This window comes from Schistocerca americana, chromosome X (genome assembly GCF_021461395.2).
Source record: "Schistocerca americana isolate TAMUIC-IGC-003095 chromosome X, iqSchAmer2.1, whole genome shotgun sequence".
NCBI classification, from domain to species: Eukaryota; Metazoa; Arthropoda; class Insecta; order Orthoptera; family Acrididae; genus Schistocerca; species Schistocerca americana.
In genome coordinates this window covers 851,045,992-851,064,315 of record NC_060130.1, presented here as the reverse complement: position 1 = coordinate 851,064,315, position 18,324 = coordinate 851,045,992, and the positions used below count along the sequence as shown (strand labels likewise).

Here is an 18,324-nt window from a genome sequence, read left to right as displayed (position 1 = left end):
ATTCTGGACATGTGGGGTGTCTCGTTGTCTTGCTGGAATTGCCCAAGTCCATTGTTGTTGTTGTGGTCTTCAGTCCTGAGACTGGTTTGATGCAGCTCTCCATGCTACTCTATCCTGTGCAAGCTTCTTCATCTCCCAGTACCTACTGCAACCTACATCCTTCTGAATCTGCTTAGTGTATTCATCTCTTGGTCTCCCTTACGATTTTTACCCTCCACACTGCCCTCAAATGCTAAATTTGTGATCCCTTGATGCCTCAAAACATGTCCTACCAACCGATCCCTTCTTCTAGTCAAGTTGTGCCACAAACTTCTCTTCTCCCCAATCCTATTCAATACCTCCTCATTAGTTACGTGATCTACCCACCTTATCTTCAGCATTCTTCTGTAGCACCACATTTCGAAAGCTTCTATTCTCTTCTTGTCCAAACTGGTTATCGTCCATGTTTCACTTCCATACATGGCTACACTCCATACAAATACTTTCAGAAACGACTTCCTGACATTTAAATCTATACTCGCTGTTAACAAATTTCTCTTCTTCAGAAACGATTTCCTTGCCATTGCCAGTCTACATTTTATATCCTCTCTACTTCGACCATCATCAGTTATTTTACTCCCTAAATAGCAAAACTCCTTTACTACTTTAAGTGTCTCATTTCCTAATCTAATCCCCTCAGCATCACCCGATTTAATTTGACTACATTCCATTATCCTCGTTTTGCTTTTGTTGATGTTCATCTTATATCCTCCTTTCACAACACTGTCCATTCCGTTCAACTGCTCTTCCAAGTCCTTTGCTGTCTCTGACAGAATTACGATGTCATCGGCGAACCTCAAAGTTTTTACTTCTTCTCCATGAATTTTAATACCTACTCCGAATTTTTCTTTTGTTTCCTTTACTGCTTGCTCAATATACAGATTGAATAACATCGGGGAGAGGCTACAACCCTGTCTCACTCCTTTCCCAACCACTGCTTCCCTTTCATGCCCCTCGACTCTTATAACTGCCATCTGGTTTCTGTACAAATTGTAAATAGCCTTTCGCTCCCTGTATTTTACCCCTGCCACCTTCAGAATTTGAAAGAGAGTATTCCAGTTAACGTTGTCAAAAGCTTTCTCTAAGTCTACAAATGCTAGAAACGTAGGTTTGCCTTTTCTTAATCTTTCTTCTAAGATTAGTCGTAAGGTTAGTATTGCCTCACGTGTTCCAACATTTCTACGGAATCCAAATTGATCTTCCCCGAGGTCTGCTTCTACCAGTTTTTCCATTCGTCTGTAAAGAATTCGCGTTAGTATTTTGCAGCTGTGACTTATTAAACTGATAGTTCTGTAATTTTCACATCTGTCAACACCTGCTTTCTTTGGGATTGGAATTATTATATTCTTCTTGAAGTCTGTGGGTATTTCGCCTGTCTCATACATCTTGCTCACCAAATGGTAGAGTTTTGTCATGACTGGTTCTCCCAAGGCCATCAGTAGTTCTAATGGAATGTTGTCTACTCCCGGGGCCTTGTTTCGACTCAGGTCTTTCAGTGCTCTGTCAAACTCTTCACGCAGTATCTTATCTCCCATTTCATCTTCATCTACATCCTCTTCCATTTCCATAATATTGTCCTCAAGTACATCGCCCTTGTATAAACTCTCTATATACTCCTTCCACCTTTCTGCCTTCCCTTCTTTGCTTAGAACTCGGTTGCCATCTGAGCTCTTGATATTCATACAAGTGGTTCTCTTCTCTCCAAAGGTCTCTTTAATTTTCCTGTAGGCAGTATCTATCTTACCCCTAGTGAGATAAGCCTCTACATCCTTACATTTGTCCTCTAGCCATCCCTGCTTAGCCATTTTGCACTTCCTGTCAATCTCATTTTTGAGACGTTTGTATTCCTTTTTGCCTGCTTCATTTACTGCATTTTTATATTTTCTCCTTTCATCAATTAAATTCAATATTTCTTCTGTTACCCAAGGATTTCTACTAGCCCTCGTCTTTTTACCTACTTGATCCTCTGCTGCCTTCACTACTTCATCCCTCAGAGCTACCCATTCTTCTTCTACTGTATTTCTTTCCCCCATTCCTGTCAATTGTTCCCTTATGCTCTCCCTGAAACTCTCTACAACCTCTGGTTCTTTCAGTTTATCCAGGTCCCATCTCCTTAAATTCCCACCTTTTTGCAGTTTCTTCAGTTTCAATCTGCAGTTCATAACCAATAGATTGTGGTCAGAATCCACATCTGCCCCAGGAAATGTCTTAAAATTTAAAACCTGGTTCCTAAATCTCTGTCTTACCATTATATAATCTATCTGATACCTTTTAGTATCTCCAGAGGTTGAACCCAAGTCCATGGGAATGCATAATAGACATGAATGGCTGCAGGTGTTCAGATAGGATGCTTAAGTACGTGTCACCTGTCGGAGTTGTATCTAGACATATCAGGGGTCCCATATCACTTCAACTGCACATGACCCACACCATTAGAGCCTCAACCAGCTTGAACAGGTCCCTGCTGACATGTAGGATCCATGGATTTTGTGTCCATACCCATATGCAACCATCTGCTCGATACAATTTGAAATGAGTCTTGTCCAACCAGACAACATGTTTCCAGTCATAAACAGTCCCTTGTCAGTGTTGATGGGCCCAGGTGAGGCAGAAACCTTTGTGTCATGTGGTCAACAAGGGTACACAAGTGGGCCTTCGGCTCCGAAAACCCATATCGATGATACCTCTGAGATGCTGTGTCCCACCACTCTTGTGCCAACTATAACACCACATGCAAACTCACTTAAGTCTTGATGACCTGCCATTGTAGCAGCGGTAACAGGTCTAACTACTGCACCAGACACTTGTCGTCTTATATAGGTGTTGCCGACCGTATCATTGTATTCTGCCTGTTTACAGGTATCTCGGTACGCATACCTATATAAGTTTCTTTGGTGTTTCAGTGAATAATGTTACTTTATTTTATTGTTGTTTAATTGAACTGTACTTTTGTTTATACATGGAATGTAGTCAGCTATTCTTTGCATATGTACAAAGTGCGCTGCACGCCCACTCGTGTTGTGAAAAACGGTGTTCTGCATGAGGGTTGAATGGGTAATTTTTTTTTGTTAAACCATTTTGAGAAAATGTGTGATCACCTCGGCAGCAAAATGACACGCACATCATTGTGTGACGTTGATGATGGTGTATATGGTTTCCATAGGAAACAGATGTCATTCTTTGTGAAAGCTGCTCTCAGTGCTGAAAAGTATATAGAGTAGGACTGCTTGCAATCTCTCAAAGGAATTCCAATAAAGCCTTATTATGGGATTACAGTTGAGAGGTTGAACTGACCAATACATGCACTAAATTCTTTGCCATTGAACATATGCATACATGAGACAAGACCTATTGTAACATATTGTACAACTATAATGACATACATAAGCATAAAAGATGCCACATATGCACACGAGCAGGCATTGTCCTTTGAGGAGAGATGTGGAAGTTATTTTATCAACTTAGAAATGCCATTCCACACACCAATACTGTCTTGTGTGAAATTATTCCTTTTTCACTTGTTTGCTGTGTAACTGGCTCCACCTTCTCGCAAAATAAAAACAAAGCTGTTGGGTCATTGCTGAAATGGGAGTCACCTGTGAAGGGAACAGTTCTCCATTGGTTTGCAGCTCAAGGAACATGTTGCCATGCCCAATGCTTATGCTTACTGCTCCAAAGAGCAGTTAGCAGTACAGTCGGAGTTTGTTGGCTCCGTCCTGAAACCACCTATAAACAAATATTTTCAGGTTATATTTCTTTCCAGTGCAACAAAATTAGACTCGTCAACATCTTATTCCTCATTAAATTGCAAAGTAATCCTTTGTTGTTCTTGGCTGCACCTTGTGGCTGTCAAACCTGAGATTAGATATGATAGACGGATGAAAATTAAACTGTGATTACGTAGGCTTTCCCAGCATAATAAATCTTGAAAGTCTCTTCGTGTTTGCTGCCGGATCCTAAAATCCACTTGACTCGATATTTCGGTGATCCAACTGGTCGCTATCTTCAGGAAAATGCTGCTTCTGCTGATGAGTCTTGCTGAGAACTGACGCCAGGTTGCAAATCGACGTCCTATATAGGCCACCGTTCAGTACACAGCGGATGCGCTGCCCATCACGGTTTCTGCCTTCCAAGACAGGGAGGTGGCGCCGCGCTTAGTGAAACACTGCTGACAACGATGTATCACAATCATGGCCGCACCGAAGAACGTTCAGTTTTGATGCGAGATAATACAGGATTCCACGTCTTGCTAGGAGGAAACCCATTGTTTCTGTTAACCCGGTGTGTACAAAATTCCGTGTCAATGTGGGGAAGCTTATATTGGCCGCTCGATTCGCACAGTGCATGACAGGTGTGTGGAACATCGCCGTCATACGAGGCTACAACAGCCGAAAAAATCGGCGGTAGCAGAACACTGTCTAAATGAGGAACACAATATGAAATTTGAGGAAACTGTGATGGTTGCCAACATTTCCGGTTTTTGGAACAGTGTCTATAAAGAGGCGATTGAAATTAGGTTGGCTGATAATTTAATTAACAGAGATATCATAGAATATTCCTGCTTCAGCTCCTATAGTTTTGTGACATTCAGATAGGTGGCAGCTCTATATGTAGACATCAAAATGGTGTCTTTAAAATAAGTGTGTTCCAAGCTGAGAGCTGTCATTGAGTTTCTCTTGACAGAAAACCAGAACATCTGATATTTGTAGGCACTTGAAGAATGTGTATGGAAACCTGGCAGTGAACAAAAGCACAGTGAGTCATTGGGTGAGGCATCTCAATATCACAACAAGGTCCTGCAAACTTGTTTATCTCCATGTCACCTGGCCGCACAGGCAGCTGTGACTCCTGCAATGTTGGACTTCAGCGTGTTCATTGTCACAAAAAATGGACTCACTTCTCATTCTCCGTGGCATTGCAAGACCTCATCAAAGTCTGTGCACTCAAGAGAAGCTCACAAAACTTCATTTGATTGTTCTTCCGCATCCACTGCTTTCAGAAAAAAAAGTGTTGTATTACTTATTGAATGCCCTTGTACAACTCCTCCATAGGTCCAGTGATAAGTACATGCCATATTCAGAGAGAGCTTTGTTACTCCATGTATGGAGTGAAAAGTTGTTCTTTTAGGGCAGAGAGAGAAAATGGGATTAGTTACCTGCAAAAGCATCCATCATATGGTTCCAGAATATCTCGCTAATTGATGGTAATAATATCCAAAGAGCAGTAGGAACAGAAAGCTGGCTATAACCAGAAGTGATGAGCTGCAAAATATTAAATTTCAATTGGTATATACACTGCCTGACGAAAAATAAGTGAAGCATCCAGAGCGGGAGTAGGAAATGAAATGAAACTTCAGAGGTTGAGGGAGTATGTGATGTTATTTCAGTACTTGCAATTTTGACTCAAATTTTCAAAGGACTTGGCAATATGAACCTACTTACTAATATGACATTGCAACCACTCCGTCCTGAATGCATGCACTGACTCAGTTCAGAAGATTATGATAAAGCCATTGTATCCTCTCCAGAAGCAAGTCCGCTCACAACTGTTGTAGCTGGTGCTCGATATCCTGGATACTGGCACTGTGGCCCCACACATTTTATTGGAGACTGATCTTGGGATCTTCCTGGCCATGGGATTATATCAAGATCACGCAGGCAGTTCGTAGACACACACACTGTGTGTGGACGAGCATTGTCCCGATGAAAAATGGTACCACAGCACTGTACCTTTAGAGGTAACACATACGGACACAAGGTGTCCATGATGTACTGTTCTTGCCATCACAGTTCCTCAGTCACTACCTGCCTTGACCTGAAGTTATACTTGATGGCTCCCCACACTGTGACACAAGGAGTAACAACACTGCACCCCTCCTAACCATTGGAAAAATGGGACCTCTCCCCAAGTCGGCACCATGCTCACAAACAATGGTTATCTGGGGCAGTGCAGAACCACGATGCATGGTCACAGCACCACTGGAAAAGCAGTGGTTTGTGTTGTACTGTTAACTGCAGCTTATGCTGCATGGAACAGTAATTGCCTAGTCCTGCTGCTAGCCTCTGACCAATGGTGTGGGATGGCACATAATGTTGGAGGGAGTCCATTACTCGTTGTCAGGTGTAAGGTGCAGCTGTGAATGTCTATGACGTGCTCAGTGCACAGTACAGTCATCCACCCTTGTGGGAGTCTGATGTGATCGACTGGAATCTTGATGACGGGTGTGCATGCCCTCCCATTCCCACTCTCACCATCACCGCAGTCGTGTTGCCTGAAGTTGATTCATTAATTTTTGAAGTAAGTTATTAATGTAGGCAGCTGGTCACATATTCACAGCACTTGTCACACTGAGATAATGACACACTGCAGCGAAAGATAGCGACCCTTTTTTTAAAAATAAAAAGAAAGGCTCGATATACATTTCCTTTGAAACTTCCTGGCAGATTAAAACTGTGTGCCGGACCGAGACTCAAACTTGGGACCTTTGCCTTTCGCGGGCAAGTGCTCTACCAACTGAGCTACCCAAGCACGACTCATGCCCTGTCCTCACAGCTCTACTTCTGACAGTACCTCGTCTCCTACCTTCCAAACTTTACAGAAGCTCTTCTGTGAACCTTGCAGAACTAGCACTCCTGAAAGAAAGGATATTGCGGAGACATGGCTTAGCCACAGCCTGGGGGATGTTTCCAGAATGAGATTTTCACTCCGCAGTGGAGTGTGTGCTGAACTCGGGACCTTTGCCTTTCGTGGGCAAGTGCTCTACCAACTGAGCTACCCAAGCACGACTCACGCCCCGTCCTCACAGCTCTATCCTTTCTTTCAGGAGTGCTAGTTCTGCAAGGTTCGCAGGAGAGCTTCTGTAAAGTTTGGAAGGTAGGAGACGAGGTACTGGCAGAAGTAGAGCTGTGAGGACGGGCCGTGAGTTGTGCTTGGGTAGCTCAGTTGGTAGAGCACTTGCCCGCGAAAGGCAAAGGTCCCGAGTTAGAGTCTCGGTCCGGCACACAGTTTTAATCTGCCAGGAAGTTTCATATCAGCGCACCCTCCAGGGCAGAGTGAAAATCTCATTCTGGATACATTTCCTTTCTTTGGTTTAACTGTTTATGATCGTCTAAAGAATGATTATTCTGCTTCAGTGAAATCGTGTCAACACTTGTTATCTTTCTGGTAAATAATACATACATTTTCAGTGATTTCACTTCACAATACAAATCAATATAACACACATAACTTGAACTCCATTCTTGTATTTCAAACTTGTACAACCGACAGAACAAAAAACGACGATTTACCTCTAATAACATGTAGCAAAGAAATTACCATCATATGTGAATCTATCAATGCAAAATCATCTTTGGAACATTCATTTAATAAATAAAATGTAAATAATTGTTTATCTTTTTTTCACAAGTCCATAATTATCATCGTAATTACAGTAAGTGTTTATAAAAGCTGACATTTAAACATTTTCGCATGGCTATGTAGTAGTGGATTTTTGGTTTTTATGTTTTCAATATGGAACAGTCATTTTATATCATCCAAGATTGGTTAGTATGTTTATCTCATCATAAACAGTTTCATCACACCACACAATTCAATTTCGGGTCACTGTCGCGTCTGAATGTTGCAAAACTCTGGGTTTTGCATGATTTGATCAGATTGTCAAATGGAGACACACAGTGAGGCCCCTTTCAAACTCTGTCAGGTGCCAGTGCCGATAATGCTGTCTCTAGAGAGTACACAGCATCTCTGTGTCATTCAGTTATCACTCAACATCTGACACAGTTACGTCCCTTATACGCCCTACCAGACTTGATATCAGTACAAAACACAAACAACACTAATGCACTCTGGTATCCATTCAATGTGTCACAAAAAATTGCAACTCGAATCATTTACGCACCCAGCAATGGTGTGTATCTGTATGAAGTTACATTGATATACAACTGCATCTTCTGGTTGCTTCTTTTTTTTGTCAGGCAGTGTATGTTGTAACGATCAGCTGAATCCTCATGATATGGTGTATTTATTGCCATAAATAACTCAATGATATTAACACTGCTGGCCATTAAAATTGTAACAGTATGAAGATAGCATGCAGCAAATGCTAAACTGACAAATGCGTACCATTTCTAAACAACCACACAAAATAGGAGTAACGTCATCTATGAAGCATGTCCAGAAAGTAAGTACAATTTTGTTTTACTACCATTGCAGCACTAGTGTCACAGTTCTGCACATTTGCATTTGTCTCTCTGGTTCATTGTCCTTTCACTGATTCTGTTACAGCCAGATTGTGTCTTGTTTACATTTGCTACTCATCATTCAGAACGTTTTAAATACTCTCTGAGCCCACTGATTGTGAAGTGTGTCCTGTAATATGGTTTTTGAACACGAATATTGTTAAGCCAGCTGAAATTTGTAATCAGGTTGTAGAGGTTTACGGTGAAAATGTAATTATGTTTGGAATAGTGAGAAAGTGAGTGAGACAATTCAGTAATGAAGCACGAAGTAGGCAGCCTTCTGTTGTGCTGGTTTGGTTGAGAAAGTGAATGAGAAAATGTGTGAAAACGGACGGTTCACAATAAGTATGCTTTGTGATGAGATTCCACAAATTTCAAAAACTGTTTTGGACGAGATATAACAAATCACTTAATTTTCGCTAATAATGTGTTCCCGTTGGATTCCAGAAATGCTCACAGATGTCCGTAAAACAAAGTGACTTGGCAGTGCTGTGACATTTCTTACCTGGTACAGTGATGAGAGTGAGATGAATTCTTAAACAGAATTGTAACTAGTGATGAAACTTGAGCTTGTCATGTCACTCCAGAATCAACAGTCAATGGAGTGAAGGCATTCATGATTCGCCAAAAATTAAAAATCTAAATTGTCAGCATAAAAAGTCACATGCACTGTGTTCTGGGACGAATAGGGCATTCTGTTTCTCAAGTTCCTTCCAAGAGGTGAAACTGTCTCTGTTGTAAGATACTGTGAAACATTGAGAGAGCTTCAGCATGCAATTCAAAACAATAGGTGTGGAATGCTCAGTCAAGGAATTGATGTTTTGTGACAACACATGCCCTCATTCTGCTGGTGTCACTCAAAACCTTATTCAACAATTCAGGTGGGAGCAGTTCGATCACCTGAAAATATTAATGTTTCATGACAAGATTTGTTTAGTAAGTGTGAGTGTGTTGTGGAAAAGTTAATCTAACTCCAGCAGCAGATGCTTCAAGAGAGGTGCTGGATGCCACTGAGGTTTACTGTTACTATTTTGAGGATTCGTATTCCAAGAAGAGTCGAGTAACATGTTACTTCTTGCGTGATGTATCTTTCAAAACGATTTTTCTGCATATTATTTGTGAATAGAATAGAAAAGTGGGGAACTGATAGTGGTACATAAATTACCAATTGCTGTACAGTGTGAGATGGCAAACAGACTTTTGATGTAGATTTAGGTAGCCTCTGACAATGTCTTCCACAACAGGAGTAAAAATGTTAGAATAGTATCCCTTAAAGAATGGCATAAATCCCAAAAAGCTGGAGTTGCCAAACATAAAAAACTGTCCGTGAAAACTTGCAATGTATAAACATACTGACTTAGTGTTCTGTGATACCACTGATAACACTGGAAGATTGTGTACTTGAAATCTATTAAATGCATGCAAGTTATTGCAGTTGGTAGACACTAAAATTTAGTTCTGTGAGTAATTTGTATCAGTGAGTTTCAACTTTGGGGAATACGGAGGCACTTAAATATTCCTTACAGATTATGTATCTTCAAAAGTGATCCATACAGGCATACTCTTTGAGAAATTTTCTGTACCATAGCTGTTTTGGTGCTGATAGATTATCATTGTTAGAGAACTGCATAGTTAAAAAAGTCATTACAAGATATTCTCTCAAACCAGAGTGACTTTCATATGTGCCAGTGCAGAAAAATAATTCTCTCCGTCTTGTACTAGTGTAATGTCCAACAATTCCTTGACTTGAATCATAATAAGTAATCTATGTATACATTTTGCTTTGTCAGTTTATGAGTGTACAAAACTTTGAATATGATGACTTCTCTGTAGTCATCTCAAGAATATACTGTGCGTGTTATCATGTTCCTGACTGTTTCCACAGCTGTGCAGTTGCAACAATTTGGAGAAATGTACTAATCCTTCCTGCTTATTTAGACATATTTTCTAACCATTAAAACTGCTTGAAGATGATACTATTATTTGTAAATGCAACTTGTATTTTTGACAAGGAAGCAATATGTAGTTACTGATAGCACCAAAGCATTTCAAAAATTATAACATTCCTTCTTTATCTGATAGCCAGTTGTTGAAGTGAGGAATGAAATTTCGATGCTGTTGCATTGAAATACTGTCTACATGCTACTCAAGTCCCCCCCCCCCCCCCCCCCCCCCCACACACACACACACACAAAGCAGGGGCCTCACTGAGGTGGGATGGCTTTGTGTGCCCCTATGACAATGATAGCCATATACTGTAGGTGCAACAGCATTGGTGGAGTAGCTACTGGGAGACAAGACTAATACATAGTTCCTGAAATGGGTAGCAGCCTTTTGTGTAGTTGCAGGGGCAACATCTAGATGACTGGCTGGTCTGGCCTTGTAACATCAGCTACCATGGCCTTGCTGTGTTCACACTTAACAGCAGCTGAAAGCAAGGGGAAACTGCAGTAATCATTCTTCCCAGGACTTGCAGTTGTACTTTATTGTTTAACGATGATGGTATCCTCTTGGCTAGAAAATAACCTGGAGGTAAAATAGTTTGTCATTCAGATCTCCAGATAGAATGATTCTGGAGAATGTCATTGGGAAAAATGAATAAGGCATTCTGCAAGTTAGGGCAAGAATGTTTGATATCTCAATGGACATTTATTGTAGAGAATTTATAAAGAGAAATGGATAGGTTTAAATTAGAAAGTGTGTCAATTAGTGAAGTGTGAAGGCAAGAAGAACAGGTTTTTTTAGTCGGATGAGTACAGGGTTATGACCAACAAATCAAACGTGGATAATACACTAGTAGATGTAAGAAACAATAAGGAAATAGGACTGCAAGTGAGCTATTGTTGTGAAGAACACAGTGAACACATTATTATAATCAAGATAGAGTTGTATTCAACACTCGCTACAGTAGTACAAATTTATATGTCAACTAATTTAGAACATGATAAAGAGATTAAAAGATAAAATAAATTTTCAGGTAGTAAAGGGAGACGAAAATTTGTGATGCGGACTGGAATTTTTACAGTAGGAAAAAGATGATAAAGAAAGGTAGTGGAAGAACATGGACTAGGGGAGAAGAATGAAAGGAGAAGCCACCTGGCAGGATTTGGCACAGAATACAATTTAATCATTGTTAATACTAAAGAATGAAGGTTGTATATGTGGAAAAGACCTAGACACACCAGAAGGTTCGCTATAGATTACATTGTGGTGGGACAGAGGTTTTGAAACTAGATTTGAAAATGCAAAACATTTCTATTGCCAGAGGTGGATGCAAACCATAATTTATTAGTTATGAACTGCAGATTACAGCTCAAGACACTACAGAAAGGTATGAAATTAAGGAGAGGGAACATTAATAAATTTAATGAACCAGAGGTTGTTGATAGTTTTAAAAAAGGCCTAGACAGTAAATGACTGAAATGGAAAAAGAATGCAGTACAACACCAATGAGTAGCTTTGAGAGATGAAATAGTCAAACCAGCATAGAACCAAATAGGCAGCATAAAACCAAAGACAAGTCTCATTAGAAAACCTCAGATAATCTATATATTGAATTTAATTGACAAAGGCAGGAAAAATAAGGGACTATCAGAAAGTTCCCATTTGAGGGCCTGCTGGAGTGTACATGTAAAGTAGCGCAACTCCAATGTAGGGCAGGGATTAGTGTGGCATTCATGTCTTTCTGACATGAATGTGGTAAATGCAGAAATGTGAACTATGGCAACGTTATTACCAAATGTGTCCAAAGAGGACCAACGTTTTGTTATTCTTTTCTTAGCTGCCAAAGGACAAAGACAGGTAGACATCCATCAGAGAATGTGTATGGAGCAGCATGTCTATCAAAAACTACCATTGTGGACAAGGGGTGCTGCTGTTTCATGACAGTGCACGTCCCCATATCGCAAATGTCGTAACGCAGAAGTGGGAGATATTCGGGCACCCATCCTATACTCTTGATCTCTCGCTATGCAGTTATTATGCCTTTGATCTCTTAAAAAAGGTATTGAAGGATTGACATTTCCTGTCAGATGTGGATGTGCAGCAGACTGTTACGGACTTCTTCACACTGCAGGACATAGGTTTTATCAAATGAGTATCTTCAGTGCATTGCTTCGGTGACATGATTGCCTCAGTTCTCACGGTGATTTTGTGTGACTGGCATACCAATTCTGCATTGTACAGCCTTTGAATTGAAACTTTCCGATCGCCCCTCACATAAAAATTCAGCAACTGAAGCAAGCATAAGGGAATAAAGATGTCTAAAAATGAGATTGATAGGATGTGCAGCATGGTAAAGCAAGAGTAATGAATGACCTTCTTGTCAGCAGAATGTTTAATATTCATTCATTTCACTTTCCGTTATGTTGAGCTTCCAAATGTTCATACATAAATTTCTCCACACTACTTTGAATGATTTCTATTGAATATGTCTTCTGTTTGGTCTTGTATTTGTATCTGAAATGTTATTGTGATCACAAGACTTTTATGGACATTTTTCTTCTGTTTGAGCCACTTCAGGTCCTCTCTTATAATTACTTAAAGCTACTATTTGCCACTGGCTTCTTTCCTTTCCTGTAAAATGACCCAGAGACTACCCATCTCGGAAAACATTTGTAAGCTATCACTCGTGGTGGGCTTAACATATTCTCTGTCAAGAATAATGGAGTACATCTCACTTGCAACACTGTACCTGTAGTGAAGCCATTGTCTTTCCAATTAATGTGTCCTCCAGGATACTAATCGTGCAGTGTTGTGGGGGAACTTGTGTGAAATTTTATGAGGCATAGGTGCCTACCAGATGGTCAAGTATTGCCAGCAACAGGTAGGTGTACAGGTTTGAGACACTGTGCAGTGCACAGTGTGGAATTGTTGGAAATGGTTTTTAATCATAATTAGCAATGTCATCAATGGTTTCTAGCATCTGCACCTGTGCGCACTTATTTCGTATAATTAGGATTTAATGACACTCTTTCTTTCTTTCCTTACTTCAACAACAGTTCTCTCTCTCTCTCTCTCTCTCTCTCTCTCTCTCTCTCTCTCTCTCTCTCCTCCCCCCCCCCCCCCCCCCCCATGTGATGGTAAACAGACAGAAACGCCTATAATTATTAACTTACTATATTTCAGGATACTACCATGCTTGATCAAAGAATTTGTCAATCCACCCATGGTGCCTTTTGTGTTACCAAATGTGTTACTGATCACAGACCGGTGTTCCAAGGAAGAATATATAACTTTTGTGTTACCTCATTTGAAACCTGTCATGAAAATCCAGGAACCTATCCAGGTAAGCTTGCACATGGTTTTCTTTTAATGTCTGATTAATCCTTTCTGATATTATTTTATGAAGTGATGGTATTCATGGACAGATCTGTGTTGGTGTGAATACAAATAAATCTACCATCGGCTGTCGTTTGAAGGTGACTGAATGTATTACAGTAAAAGAAAGAATTTGTTGTAATTTTTTAGTGGATCTTCATCTGTTTTTAATAGTTGATAGTGACTCAATAAAATTAATTTTAAACAGCAGTTTATTTAATTTTCTTCAAAATTTAACATGCTTGTTTCCTGTCTCATTTTGTGAGAATATTTTCATCTTTATGATAATAGGCAGTGCTAAGAGAAGGAATTTTCTTCTTTTTGCTGCACCCCTCAGTTTTCAGATGAAAATACCTGTTGCTAGGGCATGACTGTTGAGAGTCGATAGTGAATATCTGGTTGTTTGTGCTACAGACTTCATGGATTAATAATCTGCAAAATGTAACTGTCATATAGTGATCTATTGGATCATGCAGGTAAGATAGAGGTATTGTAGAAATTGTCGTCTTGAGTAGCTGGATAACTCCTCAGTGATCTGCACTTGTGCTATCTACATCTACATCTACATTGATACTCCGCAAGCCACCCAACGGTGTGTGGCGGAGGGCACTTTACGTGCCACTGTCATTACCTCCCTTTCCTGTTCCAGTCGCGTATGGTTCGCGGGAAGAACGACTGTCTGAAAGTCTCCGTGCGCGCTCTAATCTCTCTAATTTTACATTCGTGATCTCCTCGGGAAGTATAAGTAGGGGGAAGCAATATATTCGATACCTCATCCAGAAACGCACGCTCTCGAAACCTGGCGAGCAAGCTACACCGCGATGCAGAGCGCCTCTCTTGCAGAGTCTGCCACTTGAGTTTATTAAACATCTCCGTAACGCTATCACGGTTACCAAATAACCCAGTGACGAAACGCGCCGCTCTTCTTTGGATCTTCTCTATCTCCTCCGTCAACCCGACCTGGTACGGATCCCACACTGATGAGCAATACTCAAGTATAGGTCGAACGAGTGTTTTGTAAGCCACCTCCTTTGTTGATGGACTACATTTTCTAAGCACTCTCCCAATGAATCTCAACCTGGTATCCGCCTTACCAACAATTAGTTTTATATGATCATTCCACTTCAAATCGTTCCGTACGCATACTCCCAGATATTTTACAGAAGTAACTGCTACCAGTGTTTGTTCCGCTATCATATAATCATACAATAAAGGATCCTTCTTTCTATGTATTCGCAATACATTACATTTGTCTATGTTAAGGGTCAGTTGCCACTCCCTGCACCAAGTGCCTATCCGCTGCAGATCTTCCTGTATTTCGCTACAATTTTCTAATGCAGCAACTTCTCTGTATACTACAGCATCATCCGCGAAAAGCCGCATGGAACTTCCGACACTATCTACTAGGTCATTTATATATATTTAGAATGAAACACTTCCACTAAATATATCAGTGTGCTCCTGTGTACTTACTTTGCTACTGCCTTTCTGTTTGCATGCTAGGTTACTCCTTATGAATGTAGGCAACAATGAGCAAAAGAATGTTAAAAAAGATTTTCCTGTCGAATCCACATTGAGAGAGAGAGTAATATAGTGAATCTGTGATTGTTATCCAGCACAGAATTTTGATGAGGTGTTAACACTGCTCTTATGGTGCAACTGTCATTTATTATTGCAGTAAAGGAAATTAGTTTGGAATATACCAGCCAGTACTGACATAAAGCACGAGGCTGCCTTTGAGAATTTAAGCAAGCAAAGAAAAACTGGAGATAGAAGAGATTACAATTAGAAGTTGTTGGCAATAAATAAAAGGGTTGCAGAAGTATGAGAAACAAGCATCCACTGATCTGAAATGATTTCTCCTTTATCACTATTTTAATTTGACTGCTGCAGTTGTCAGTCTCTTCTTGCTTTGTGTTAATAATTATATATTTTCGTATCTGTTACTATCAAAGACTTTGACAATCTGTTTAATTCAATTTTCGTTTGCCCTGCAATTTTCTTATCAGTTTCACGTAAATTACTATTGAATGTTTTAGCATGTATACTGCTGATCTCCATATATATTTTTGTAGTGGTTCTTTTGTAAAATCTTAAGTGCAACCATGTGTTGTATCTCTTTCTGACCACAAGAAGCTGAAGAAGTAGCCCTTACATGGCTTAGAAAGCGACATTGCCCATGACACATGGCTTTCTCTTATGCCACGAGAAACTATCGGTGTATCACAGGTGTGGGACACAGCTGTAGATACAACATATTGTGTTGAGTGTGTTTCATATGATGACCTGAAGGCTGATCTGAGTCTGCCACAGGACCTGCCTTCTGTTTTAACTGTTACTGAGCGAGTGTGGCTCATGTTTTAAGATTTTGCGTGGTGCCTGGAACTCTTTCCAAAATATTGGGTGTAAAATTTTAAGGTGTCACAGAGTGGATCGGTCACCCATTATTTCTAAGTAGTTATCCAGGCACAGTCACATGTCCCCATTTAACCCTGTATGTACTGGTATTTATCATTGTTTTTATCTAGTTATTCTGTTATGTTTTGTCTGAATTTTATTGAGGGCTTTACTGATGCGCGCCATATCAGGGTTGTATCTTCAATCCTTGTGTATGAATGCTACTTGATTTTCCAATTTATTGTTACTTTTTACTACATTTTCAACATGCTCATCTGCATATTATTCACGAAAGTGCACTGATTGCCTTCCTATCAGGGTTGTATCTTCAATCCTTGTGTATGAATGCTACTTGATTTTCCAATTTATTGTTACTTTTTACTACATTTTCAACATGCTCATCTGCATATTATTCACGAAAGTGCACTGATTGCCTTGCTGTCAGCACCCTCATTCACAGATCCTCATTATCCTGATTGTACTTCACAACTCAAACATTAGTGAAGCAGTTGAATATGAACTCCTCTCAGCTGCATGCAGCGCTGTCTGTGCATTCACGGAAGGCAGAAAATGCAGTCGAATGCAGAATGGTGACAGCACCACATTAGGGAAATCAACATGTTGGTGTACAAACCAAATTTCAGTGGTAGGGAATAATGAAAGCCAACCAAATGTCCAGAAAATAGCTAAGTACGGCAAGGTTGTTGTAAGTAAGTCCACCAGAGGGCATGAAGTATACATCAACAATCTGAGAAAAATTAGCCTGAGGCTGTTTGTGGCAGTCCTTAAATCTGTCACTGTTGTTTAATCACATGACTTGTCGCCACTAGACATATCACTCCATGCCATGCCTAGTGACCTCAAACAACATACTTGAGATTATATCGATTGACTTAACAATACCTCTGGGATGCCTGTGGTATTACGCGATGATCCATGTGGCAAGGGATTTGTAATTGGAAGTTAATGTTCATAAAGTTCTTCGTGCAGCATGTGAGTTTACAGCAGCAACTATCTATCAGATGAAAGCAGTGTCACCGATTTTCACTAAGATTCGAAAAGTCTTTCATCATGGCATCCAGACACGGTTACTATTGTAGGGATTAAAACAGTTCTCTGTGAATTTGCCTAGTGAAAGAACTGTTCATGAATAAAACAGAAATAGCTTTCCTTGTTAGTAACATTCAGAGCAGGACCAGATACATTATTAACTCAGGGGAACTTAATTTTACCAAACTTTATAGATAAACAGCTACTGTAAAGTAGTCTTAAGTTTTAAATATTTCATTAAATATATCAAACTCTTCTTATAAAAAATTAAGAATTTATGTAGATAACTGGCAACAGTCCTGAGATATTTATAGATAAACATTGTTGTTGTTCCATCAGAGCAGGACCAGATACATTATTAACTCAGGGGAACTTAATTTTACCAAACTTTATAGATAAACAGCTACTGTAAAGTAGTCTTAAGTTTTAAATATTTCATTAAATATATCAAACTCTTCTTATAAAAAATTAAGAATTTATGTAGATAACTGGCAACAGTCCTGAGATATTTATAGATAAACATTGTTGTTGTTCCAACCATCATCTACGTGAAGACAAATTGATAACATCTGTTTGTTTAAAAATGCGTATTTCTGATAGAAGACACTTTCATGTATCAAATGTAGAAATGGCAACATGTTAAATACAACATAATCAGGAGTATCTGATTCAGATACTCTTCTTCTACCAGAGTCTGCAATCGATCCTGTCGTCTATGCTGCAAATGATGAGCTCTGCTTTCCTTTCGCAAGTGAGACTAGCAGCCTTTACCACTTCAAGTAGCCACTTGAAACCAGAGAGAATCTTTTCCGATTGAAAATGACACAAATTATTGATACTTATTTGAGCCACTACCTGCAGATGACTACACCCTGTGTTCTTCATGGTACCGAGCGAGGTGGCGCAGTGGTAGCACACTGGACTCGCATTCGGGAGGACGACGGTTCAATCCCGCGTCCGGCCTTCCTGATTTAGGTTTTCCGTGATTTCCCTAAATCGCTCCAGGCAAATGCTGGGATGGTTCCTTTGAAAGGGCACGGCCGACTTCCTTCCCCATCCTTCCCTAGTCCGAGACCGATGACCTCGCTGTTTGGTCTCTTCCCCCAAACAAACCAAAATCTTCATGGTATCCAGAAGGACCTGTTACAAATCTGGAATGACTCTACCTGGTATGCACATGGAGTGCACACTGACTTTGTTTCCCTCCATGGCAGCCGTGTCCCCAAGGAACCCCATAACACGCTTAACATTGGAGCTCCCAATTACCAATAATCTCACC

The 18,324-nt window shown here is 40.1% G+C and overlaps 1 protein-coding gene across 2 annotated transcripts in view; it reads left to right on the top strand.

Annotated features, from left to right (window-relative positions):
* Nucleotides 1–18,324, top strand: part of LOC124554993 (SCY1-like protein 2) — a 188,977-nt gene that overhangs the window by 96,611 nt on the left and 74,042 nt on the right. For both annotated transcript variants that reach the window (XM_047128732.1, XM_047128733.1), the window contains one exon: nt 13,407–13,566. In XM_047128732.1, coding sequence (XP_046984688.1) covers nt 13,407–13,566 — 160 coding nt within the window. The remainder of the gene's footprint in view (nt 1–13,406; nt 13,567–18,324) is intronic.